Genomic DNA, 12053 nt, shown 5'->3' with positions numbered 1-12053 from the left:
ACCAAATGCCAACAGATGGCCCAGGTTGGGGCTGTTTTGGATAGAAGCCAGCAATCTCACGCTAGTTCTCACATGTTGGCTTCAGGAACCCAGTTGCATGAACCATCACTTGCTGCCTCCCAGAGTGCACATTAACAGGAAGGTAGAATCATAAGAAGAGCGGGGAATTCAACTTGGGTGTCCTGACATGGGATGCAGGCTTCTTAACTGCTGCATCAAACACTGGTTGCCTTTGCAAGAATACGTGATATATGGTGTGGCTGGTATTTCTATGAGGAGGAACCTAATTGCTAGTTGTCTGAAAAATTCAAGAGGTAGTATATATACATATATATTAAAGGACTCTTCTAGTCAATTTTATTTATCGTGACCTATTTTCAAACAGAGCCCTATTTTTTAATTATTTATTTATTTTTTTGAAAGGCAGATATACAGAGAGAGAGAGAGAGACAGAGAGAGAGCGAGAGATAGCAAGCTCATCTATCCACTGGTTCAACAGCCAGGGCTGAGCCAGGCTGATACCAGGAGCCAAGAAGCTTCATCAAGGTCTCCCATGTGGGTGAAAGGGCTCAAGTATTTGGGCCATCTTCTGCTTTCTCAAGCATATTAGCAGGAAGCTGGATTGGAAGAAGAGCAGCCAGGACTTGAACAAGCACCCATGTGGGATGCAGATAATGCAGGCAGAGGCTTACCCTTCTACGCCACAGTCTGACCACAGAAGACTATTTTTTATTTTTATTTTTTTTAAGATTTGTTCATTTATTTGAAAGACAGTTGTGGAAAGTCAGAGGCAGAGAGAGAGGTCTTCCATCTTCTGGTTCACTCCCCAGATGGCTGCAACGACCGGAGCTGTGCCAATCTGGAGCCAGGAGCCAGGAGTTTCTTTCCGGTCTCCCACGTAGGCGCAGGGGCGCAAGGATGTGGGCCATCTTCTGCGACTTTGCCACGCACATTAGCAGAGAGCTGGATCAGAAGTGGAGCAACCGGGACTTGAACCAGCACCCATATAGGATGCTTGTGCCACAGGCGGGTACTTAACCTACTATGCCACTGCGTCAGTCCCCCCCCAGAGGGCTATTAACAGCAAGTATTCTCTGAGAGAAGTTAATATTGGTGAAACCATTGGTACCATATTCTGTTACTAATCAGTTGGGTACTAATCTGCCTCTTTATTTTCTGGCCTTGTTTTGTGAGAATTTTTAATAACACACAGATTTTTCCAAAACTAAATTCATCCCGTTCTCATGTGGGAAGTAAGCTTGGGTGGCCTCAGCTGCTCTCCTGCCCTCTTAGTTCATCTTCCTTGGTGGGGGATGGTGTGGGTCTTGGAAACAGTTTTTTGCTCAGGTATTTCAGAGACATCAGCCTAGGTTTTTGTTTTTGTTTTTGTTTTTTTCAAAGTTTATTATTTTAAAGATTTTATTTTACTTGGAAGAGTTACAGAGAGGCAGAGACAGAAACAGATAGAGAGAGAGAGAGAGAGAGAGAGAGAGAGAGTGAGTGAGTGTGAGTCTTGCACCTATTGGTTCACTCCCCAAATGGCTGCAGTGGCCAGAGCTAAGCTGATCCAAAGCCAGGAGCCAGGGGCTTCTTCCAGGTCTCCTATGCAGGTGCAGGGCCCAAGGACTTGTGCCATCTTCCCCTGCTTTCCCAGGCCATAGCAGAGAGCTGGATTGGAAGTGGAACAGCTGGGACTCAACCTGGCACCCATATGGGATGCCAGCACAGCAGGCAGTGGCTTTACCTGCCATGCCACAGCATCAGCCCCAGCATAGGGTTTTAAAAATACAAATGTCGACAAAACTGCAAGATCACAGTTTCCTCCAGTGATTCTCCAGTGCGTCTGAGGGTTACAAACTGTGACCTGGAATATACAAACTAAACTCCTGAATCTGTGTATTCTGAAGTTCAGTCATAATGTTGTACTTTTGTAACCAGGTCTCTTATGTGGCAGAAACCCATTACTTGCACCATCACCATTGCCTTCTCAGGGCCCACGGTAGCAGGAAGCTGGAGTCAGTATATATGCTGCCAAAGCGAGCACAGGAAGCTAGAGTCAGACGCCATGGCCAGGCATTGATTTCAAGCTCTCAATGAAGGGCATAGTGTCTTAACCACTAGGCAAGGCGCTTCTCTATGGTTACTTTTTAAATCATTTGGGAAAATTAAATATTATATGTGAAGTTTGGAGTCTGGCCATTGAAATAAGTCAGTACATCACAAAGGCCACTTCAGAGTAGTGTAACTATACTCAGGATGTTTTAAGATTTATTTCATTTATTTGAAAGGCAGAATTAGAGAAGAGAAAGAGAGAGAAAGAATCTTCCATCTACTGATTCACTCCCTAAATGGCTGCAAGAGCTAGGGCTGGGCCAGACTGGGGCCATGCGTCTCCTCCGGGTTTCACACATGGGTGCAGGGCCTCAAGCATTTGGGCCATCTTCTTCTGCCTTCCTAGGTGAATTAGCAGGGAGCTGGATCAGAAGTGGAGCAGCCAGGACTAGATCCAGGACCTATATGGGTTGCCTGCTTCCCAGTCAGCAGCTTGACCCTCTATGCCACAACACCGGCTCCAAGTGATTCCTGTTTAATTAATTGTTGTTCATTTGTCTTGAGGGCTTGTCCTTGAACAAAATAAAATTAATAGAGCTAGTCAAAAACTATTTAAAAAATATATGCTGGGTCCAGCGCTGTGGTGCATCGGGTTAAAGCTCCAGCCTACAGTGCTGGCATCCCATATGGGTGCTGGTTCGAGTCCCAGCTGCTCCTCTTCCAATCCAGCTCTCTGCTGTGGTCTGGGAAAGCAGTAGAAGATGACCAACTTGTTGGGCCCTGCACCCATATGGGAGACCGGGAAGAAGCTCCTGGCTTTGGATTGGTGCAGCTCCAGCTGTTGTGGCCAATTGGGGAGTGAACCAATGGATGAAAGACCTCTCTCTCTCTCTCCCCCTCTGCCTCTCCTTTTTCTGTATAACTCTGACTTTCAAATAAATAAATAAATCTTAAAAAAGAAAAAAAACTATATGCCTTTCTGCATACTATTGGTTTTGTGATTTTCTGTTTTTATTTTTTATGTGTACTCCTGTATATGACAGGAGCATTATCTCACATTGTTACTGTGGTGGAGTGGTGGGGATAAGAGTACCTAAAATCTCTCTTCACAGATTTCCAGTATACAGTATGTGTTGTGTTAGCTCTCTAGACTTAGTCATTCTACATATTTACACTCTTATACCCTTTGACCTATGTAACCCTACCTCCTCCCTGCATCCCTTGATAACTATTTTATTCTGTTCTATGTGTTCAACTTTTTAAAAACTAGTCCACATATAAGTGAGGTCATACAGTATTTGTCTTTTTTTGTGTACCTGGTTTATTTCACTTAGCATACTATCTTCCAGGTTCTTCTGCATTGTAGCATATAATAAGATTTCCTTTTTTAAGGTTGAATAGTATTCCTTTGTGTGTACACTATGATTTATTTATCTGTTCATCTATCAGTGGACACTTGGATCATTTTGCTATTTTTACTATTGTGAATAATGTTGCAGTGAATATGGGGTGTGCAAATATCTTTATGAGGTGGTTATTTCATTTCCTTTTGATATATACCTAGAAATGGAGTGGCTGGGTCATATAATTGTTCGATTTTTTAAAGTTTTGAGGAATTCCCATACTCTTGTCCATAACAGCTACACCAATTTATATTCCTACCAAGAGTATATGGGGACTGCTTTTTCTTTCCATACTTAATCAACATTTTTTACTCTTGATGTTAAAAAAACAAATTTTAGGCCGGCGCCGTGGCTCAACAGGCTAATCCTCCGCCTTGCGGCGCCGGCACACCGGGTTCTAGTCCCAGTTGGGGCACCGATCCTGTCCCGGTTGCCCCTCTTCCAGGCCAGCTCTCTGCTGTGGCCAGGGAGTGCAGTGGAGGATGGCCCAAGTGTTTGGGCTCTGCACCCCATGGGAGACCAGGATAAGCACCTGGCTCCTGCCATCGGAACAGCGCGGTGCGCCGGCCGCCATTGGAGGGTGAACCAACGGCAAAAGGAAGACCTTTCTCTCTGTCTCTCTCTCACTGTCCACTCTGCCTGTCAAAAAAAAAAAAAAAAACAAATTTTAATTTTTAATTTATTTTCATTTTATTTACTTTCCAAATATCCACAATAGGCAGGGCTGGACCAGCCCACAGCCAGGAGTTGGGAACTCTATCTTGATCGTCCATTGGGTGTCAGGGATCCTAATAGTTGGGTATCATCTGATATATCCCAGGATACATCAGGAAACTGGATCAGAAACAGACTAGCTGGAGACTAGCATTATGGCGTAGTAGGTAAACCTGCTGCCTGTGACACTGACCTCCCTCCCATATGGGTGCCAGTTTGTATACTGGCTGCTCCACTTCCAATCCAGGTCCTTGTTAATGGCTTGGGAAAGCAGCAGAAGATGGCCCAAGTGCTCAGGCCCCTGCTACCCATGTCAAGACCCCAGTGAAGCTGTTGGCTCATGGCTTCCATCTGGCTCATCCTTGGCCATTGGGACCATTTGGGAAGTGATCCAGAGGATGGAAGATATGTCGAGATCTCTTTTTCTACATCTCTGTCTCTATAACTCTGACTTTCAAATAAATAAGAAACAAAGTGGCCATTGTGGCCATTTGGGTAGTAAATAATTAGATGAAAGATATTCTGTCTGTCTGTCTGTCTCTCTAACTCTGACTTTCAAACAAATAAAAAACTAGGGGGTGCTTACTTATTTGTTTGAGAGAGACAGAGACAGCATTTCCATCCACTGGTTCATTTCCCCATATGCCCACGACAGCCAGAGGCCAAAACTAGGAGCTTAGAATTCAACCTAGGTCTCCCTTGTGAGGGCAGGAACCCAAATACTTGAACCATCACCACTGCCTCCTGGAGTATTTATTAGCAGGAAGCTGAAGTCAGGAGCTAGAGGCAAATACCGAGCTCAGGCACTTCGATATGGGACAGGAGCATCTTATCTGCTAGACCAACAGCTTGCCTCTTTATCTTGACATTTTGATGATAGCCATACTAACAAGCATGATTTTGATTTGTCTTTGCCTGATGATTAGTCATGTTGAGCACCTTTTGATGGATTTGTTGGCCATTTTTATGTCTTTGGAAAATACCTATTCAGGTCTTTTGGCCATTTCTTATTCAGGTTATTTGTTTTGTTGTTGGTGAGTAGTATGAATTCCTTATATATTTTGTATATTCACCCCTTAGTTTTCTGTTTAAAAAAACATGAAGTTTCTGAGCATGAGTTGATTTGTCTGTATTAGCACATGCTTTCTAACTTTGCTAATATTATCACTACCACCAAATTGCTGTGAAGAAGAAATTTTTTTTAAAGTATTATTTCTTGGTGAGTAAGATATATGCTATGGGCAGATTTCTTTGAAGTATTTAGAATCTAGTGTAGTGAGGTGTGGGACTCGTTGTGGTGCAACAGGTTAAGCTACTACTTGTGACACTGGCATCAGAGTATGGATTCCAGTCTCGGCTGCTCCACTTTCAATCCAGCTTCCTGCTAATGTCCCTGGGAAGGCATCAAAAGATGCCCTTGCCCCCATTGTTCTGCCTTTCAAATAAAATAAATAAATTTTTGTTTTTTGTTTTTTAAATATTTAGTGGGATAAACACGTGTCCTAAAAAACTTGAGGGCTTTAACATTCCTTAGTAATTTTGTTTATTTATTTTTTTATTTTTAAACAATATTTACTTTATTGAAAGGCAGAGTTACCGAGAGGCAGAGGCAGAGAGAGAGGTTTTCCATCCACTAGTTCAGCCCTCAGATGGACTCAACAGCTGGAGCTGGGCTGATCCAAAGCCAGGAGCCAGGAGCTTCTTCTGGGTCTTCCATGTGGGCACAGGGGCCCAAGGACTTGGGCCATCTTCCAGTGCTTTCCCAGGCCATAGCAGAAAACCGGATTGGAAGTGGAGCAGCTAGGATTCAAACTGGTGCCCATATGGGATGTCGGCACTGTAAGCATTGGCTTTACCCACTACGCCACAGTGCCGGCCCCTCCTTAGTAATTTTAAGAATAAACCACATTATGCCCTTCAAATGACCTATTTACTATTTTTGCATTTACAGCATCCTGAAGTTTACATTAAACTTCTCCCAGTGGAGCCCATGACTTCTGATCAGGACGCTAAAGTTGTGGCTGAACCGCAGGCGCAGCGAGTCCAAGAGGGCAAGGACAGCTCTCATCTGGTGGGTGCCATTGGAAGGGAGGGCCAGGGAGTCCGTTTCTCTTCTCTTTCTGATAAAGAACTGTACATTGAACTTAATAAGAAAGTCAGAAAGTAGCACTGGAGTATCTTAGAATCCACATGTAGATGTTAGGGAAGAAAAGCTTTCTCTCCCATCTGATGTATAGTAGAAGATTATTAAGAGGAAAGCATGCAGTTGTTCAGTAATAAGTCTTACATGACACAGGAGTCTGCAGACATGAGAATCCACCAGGGAAACTGTATGTTAAGTATGATACAGAAGTGGAAAGTTCTTGACATGTGATTTGACAAAGGGGGCTGTGAGCTAATGGTAATAGATTGAGGAGAATTCAGCAAAGCCTATTTTTCTCCCAGTATAGAGTAGGATTTCTCTGGAATGAGGGTCTTTTGACCCATTTTCCAGGTAAGGTCAGCTATCTTTTTCCCCTTAAGGGGAGGGGTGAATGGACTTTCTATTTTCTATGGCCGGCTTCTGCTGTTTCCTCAAATGCCAGGGTGCCATATATACTGAACTCATGTCATTCGGAAAGAATTTTGCTTAGTAGAGGAAACTATAAGTACTAGGTGATAAAAAGGTTATTGTAACTCTTACGGGGCCAGCGCTGTGGCGCAGCGGGTTAAAGCCCTGGCCTGGGGCACCGGCATCCCATATGGTTGCCAGTTCTAGTCCCAGCGGCTCCTCTTCCGATCCAGCTCTCTGTTATGGCCTGGAAAGGCAGTAGAAGATGGCCCAAGTCCTTGGGCCCCTGCACCCGTGTGGGAGACCCAGAGGAAGCTCCTGGCTTTGGATCAGCGCAGCTCCAGCCATTGTGGCCATCTGGGGAGTGAACCAGCAGATAGAAGACCGCTCTGGCTCGACCTCTCTCTGTAACTCTGTCTTTAAAAAAAAAAAAAAAAAAAGGTTATTATAACTCTTAGATATTTAAATCTTTGTATTTTAAGTCAAGAAAATTAAATATATATATATATATATCTTTTTTTTTTTTTTTTTGGACGGGCAGAGTTAGACAATGAGAGAGAGACAGAGAGAAAGGTCTTCCTTCCGTTGGTTCATCCCCCAAATGGCTGTGCCAATCTGAAGCCAGGAGCTGGATACTTCCTCCCAGTCTCCCACGCGAGTACAGGGACCCAAGCACTTGGGCCATCCTCCACTGCTTTCCTGGGTCACAGCAGAGAGCTGGAGTGGAAGAGAAGCAACCGGGACAGAATCCGTCACCCCAACCAGGACTAGAACCCGGGGTGCCGGTGCCATAGGCAGAGGTTTAGCCAAGTGAGCCACAGTGCTGGCAATACTTTTAATCACATTTCAGCCATCCTACTAGGGTATTCTAGGAGTTCATTAGTTTTTTTTTTTTTTTAATTTATTTTTTTGACAGGCAGAGTGGACAGTGAGAGAGAGAGAGACAGAGAGAAAGGTCTTCCTTTTGCCGTTGGTTCACCCTCCAATGGGCGCCACGGCTGGCGCGCTGCGGCCGGCGCACCGCGCTGATCCGATGGAAGGAGCCAGGTGCTTCTCCTGGTCTCCCATGGGGTGCAGGGCCCAAGCACTTGGGCCATCCTCCACTGCACTCCCTGGCCACAGCAGAGAGCTGGCCTGGAAGAGGGGCAACCGGGACAGGATCGGTGCCCCGACCGGGACTAGAACCCGGTGTGCCGGCGCCGCAAGGCGGAGGATTAGCCTAGTGAGCCGTGGCGCTGGCCTTGATTAGTATTTTATTACAAATTTATATTTTGACTACCTTGGCTCATTTTGAACATTTTGTTATACTGAGCAGGAATATTTAAAGTTTTTAAAAAATTTTTTAAAGATTTTTATGTATTTCTTTGAAAGAGTTACACAGAGAGAGGAGAGGCAGAGAGAGAGAGAGAGAGAGATATCTTCTATCCGCTGGTTCACTCCCCAGTTGGCTGCAATGACCAGAGCTGTGCCCATCCGAAGGAGCTTCTTCCGGGTCTCCCACATTGGGCCATCTTCTACTGCTTTCCCAGGCCATAGCAGAGAACTGTATCGGAAGTGGAGCAGCCAGGTCTCAAACTGGTGACTAGATGGGACACTGGCACTTTAGGCCAGGGTGTTAACCCACTGTGCCACAGTGCCAGCCCCAAAAGTTCTAAATTACTTTTGGAAAAGTAGCTTTTTTTTTGGACAGGCAAAGTTAGACAGTGAGAGAGAGAGACAGAGAAAAAGGTCTTCCTTCTGTTGGTTCACCCCCCAAATGTCTGCTTCAGCCAGTGCACTGCGCTGATCCAAAGCCAGGACCCATGTACTTCCTCCTGGTCTCCCATGCGGGTGCATGGCCCAGGCACTTGGGCCATCCTCCACTGCCTTCCTGGGCCACAGCAGAGAGCTAGACTGGAAGAGGAGCAACCGGGACAGAATCCGGCGGCCCAACCAGGACTAGAACCCGGGGTACTCGCGCCACAGGCGGAGGATTAGCCAAGTGAGCCACGGCACCGGCTGGAAAAGTAGCTTTTTAAAATTTTTTCCATTGAAACTGTGAATAATTTGACCTAAGGAACAGTAAGTTCACATTTTAAAATGCTAAGGCTCTTAGATCTTTTTTTTATCATATAAAACTGCATTTCTCAGTAGGTTTGGCTTTGCTTTATTATTGTGGTTTGAAAATCCAATTGTCTTATTTTGTAATGATGGTGTTTTTGATGTTTTCAATATTACAGATGAATGGTCCTATATCTCAAACCACTTCTCAAACAAGTTCCATCCCAGCTTTGAGTCAGGTAATTAATTTCCCAGCTTAATCACATATTATTTAATCATAACTGAGGCTTGCAGATATTTCCTTATGAAAAGTGTTTATTGTGGAACCAAATAGTTGTAATCAATAGTAATATTTTCACTTTTTCCCACTTCGTATGATTTCATCTATAGATCCCCAAGTGCTAGTCCTTTTTGCTTGGCTTATAGTATTTTCTTTTTGTTGGTATGCCAACATTTCTTTAGCTGTTTGAATTGAGGGCACTTAAATAGTTTTTCTTTTTTCTGGCATTTATAAATGGTGTTGCTGTTAATGTTCTTCTAACTGGCAGTGTTCATAGTATACCTAAGGGTGTGGACAGATAACACTTTATAGGCTTCCAGGAAATTTGAATTAGTTTAGTGACTGTATTGATGGTCATTTATCTGTAGTTTTTATGATTGTTCAAGGAATATATTTAGCAGTTATTTAAGGAACTAGTCTCTTTAAGGTTTAGTCTTTCTGTCAGGGTTGAATGCTGTCTGAGTAGAAGGAGGATTGTAACAGTGATGCCCAAATATCTGAATATTTCAGGAGCAGGTTTTTTTTTAAAGAGTTATTTATTTTATTTGAATGTCAGAGTTACACAGAGAGAGGAAAGAGAGAAGTCTTCGTCTGATGGTTCACTCCCCAGATGGCCTCAACGGCCAGAGCTGCGTCGATCTGAAGCCAGGATCCAGGAGCTTCTTCCAGGTCTCCCACACAGGTGCAGGGGCCCAAGGACTTGGGCCATCTTCTACTGCTCTCCCAGGCCATAGCAGAGCGCTAGATTGGAAGAGGAGCAGCCAGGACTAGAACCGGCGCCCATATGGGATGCCGGCACTTCAGTCCAGGGCGTTAACCTGCTGAGCCACAGCACCGGCCCCAGGAGCAGGTTTATATCTAATCATTGGTAATATTAGTCAGATGCATTATACAGCTTCCTGCCGCCTATGAAAGCATAGTTAAATAGTGACAGCTTATAAGCCTAGATAATCAATGAGCCTAAAAAAGTAATCTTTATTAGACCACACAATTTGATTACTGATAGGGTATAAAAATAGTGTATTATGAATGACTTGTTAGAACTATTTGAGTTTGTATACATGTGTTTTCTGTTAAGCTGTAAACTTCAAGGTATGTTCTGTTCATTTATTTTTTTATTTTTTAAAGATTTATTTATTTATTTGAAAGTCAGAGTTACACAGAGAAAGGAGAGACAGAGGGAGAGAAAAGGAGAGGTCTTCCATCCGATGGTTCACTCCCCAGATGGCCGCAACGGCCGGAGCTGTGCCGATCCAAAGCCAGGAGCCAAGAGCTTCTTCCAGGTCTCCCACATGGGTGCAGGAGCCCAAGACTTGGGCCATCTTCTACTGCTTTCCAGGGCTATAGCAGAGAGCTGGACAGGAAGTGGAGCAACTGGGTCTCAAACCGGCTCCCATATGGGATGCCAGTGCTTCAGGCCGGGGTGTAACCCACTGCGCTACAGTGCTGGCCCTGTTCTGTTCATTTATTAAAAATAACTATTGGCCGGCACCGAGGCTCACTAGGCTAATCCTCTGCCTGCGGCGCCGGCACCCCGGGTTCTAGTCCCGGTTGGGGCGCCAGATTCTGTCCCAGTTGCTTCTCTTCCAGTCCAGCTCTCTGCTGTGGCCTGGGAAGGCAGTGGAGGATGGCCCAAGTGCTTGGGCCCTGCACCTGCATGGGAGACCAGGAGGAAGCACCTGGCTCCTGGCTTCGGATCGGCGCAGTGTGCCGGCCACAGCGCACCGGCCATTGCAGCCACTTGGGGGGTGAACCAACGGAAAAAGGAAGACCTTTTTCTCTGTCTCTCTCTCTTTCACTGTCTAACTCTGCCTGTCCAAAAAAAAAAACTATTAATTAAGCCTGTGAATATAGATGGATTAAAATTATGCAAAACTGATGAAAGGAAGAGAGGGAGGGAGGGAGGGATTGGGATGGGGAGGAGTAAAGGAAGTATGGTTGTCTTCTTGTAACTGTACCTATGGATTGTATGAAATCTGTTCTCTTTATATTAATAAAATATAGAAAGAGCCGGCGCCGCGGCTCACTAGGCTAATCCTCTGCCTTGCGGCGCCGGCACACCGGGTTCTAGTCCCGGTCGGGGCACCAATCCTGTCCCGGTTGCCCCTCTTCCAGGCCAGCTCTCTGCTGTGGCCAGGGAGTGCAGTGGAGGATGGCCCAAGTGCTTGGGCCCTGCACCCCATGGGAGACCAGGAGAAGCACCTGGCTCCTGCCATCGGATCAGCGCAGTGCACCGGCCGCAGCGCGCCTACCGCGGCGGCCATTGGAGGGTGAACCAACGGCAAAAGGAAGACCTTTCTCTCTGTCTCTCTCTCTCTCACTGTCCACTCTGCCTGTCAAAAAAAAATAAAATAAAATAAAATATAGAAAGAAAATGAAAAAATAACTATTGAAGTATAGTTTACATACTGTAAAACTCACCCATTTAAAGTATGCAATTAGAGTTTTTTTGGTAGATTTACTGATTTATGCACCCATAACCCATTAATATAGTTTTAGAACATTTCTCTGACACCATTAAGACCTCTCTCCATGCCCTGTTTCTCCCCCATTCCTATACTTTGTATCTGTGTAAATTGGCCTTTTCTGTGCCGTTTATCTCTGTAGCTACCTCAGTGCTTTGTGTCTTGTAGGCAGGCAGGTTAGTACTCAATGAATAAGATTTGAGTATTTATTCATTCAGCAAAGCTGAGCATGAGTGAAAAAGTTGGATAAGACATTTTCTATGGAGAAGGTATTCATGGGTTAGCATAGGATACATACAGGTCTACAAGTAGCCCTAATAATTATTAATACACTAAATTATATTGCTAAATTTTGTCTGACCCTTGGATACAGGCTAAGTATCAACATGGAGATAGGAAGCAGTGAGATGCAAGGAAGACAATATTCTCCATTTTGTCTGTAGCAGAGGAGGGTCATTTTGAACATTCTTACCTTGACATTAGCAGAGTCTACTGATTTTAAAGCATACTGCACTAATAGGATTACCATACTTAGTTTGCATTAGATG

General features: G+C 44.7%; 1 protein-coding gene across 4 annotated transcripts in view; it reads left to right on the top strand.

The window, feature by feature from the left end:
• The window catches only part of LARP4B (La ribonucleoprotein 4B), a 131359-nt gene that overhangs the window by 31178 nt on the left and 88128 nt on the right, over positions 1–12053 (top strand). For 2 of the 4 annotated variants that reach the window (XM_062211080.1, XM_062211077.1), the window contains exons 1-3: positions 1006–1026; positions 6121–6240; positions 8940–8999. In XM_062211080.1, the coding sequence (XP_062067064.1) occupies positions 1012–1026; positions 6121–6240; positions 8940–8999 (195 nt within the window). In that variant the 5' untranslated portion in view covers positions 1006–1011. Of the gene's footprint in view, positions 1–1005; positions 1027–6120; positions 6241–8939; positions 9000–12053 lie in introns of those variants that run through there. The other 2 variants (XM_062211079.1, XM_062211078.1) reach the window with 1 other exon arrangement.

This window comes from Lepus europaeus, chromosome 14 (assembly GCF_033115175.1).
Source record: "Lepus europaeus isolate LE1 chromosome 14, mLepTim1.pri, whole genome shotgun sequence".
Lineage (NCBI taxonomy): Eukaryota > Metazoa > Chordata > Mammalia > Lagomorpha > Leporidae > Lepus > Lepus europaeus.
Note: the sequence above shows the minus strand (reverse complement) of the source record. Positions and strands in the feature narration are given on the sequence as shown.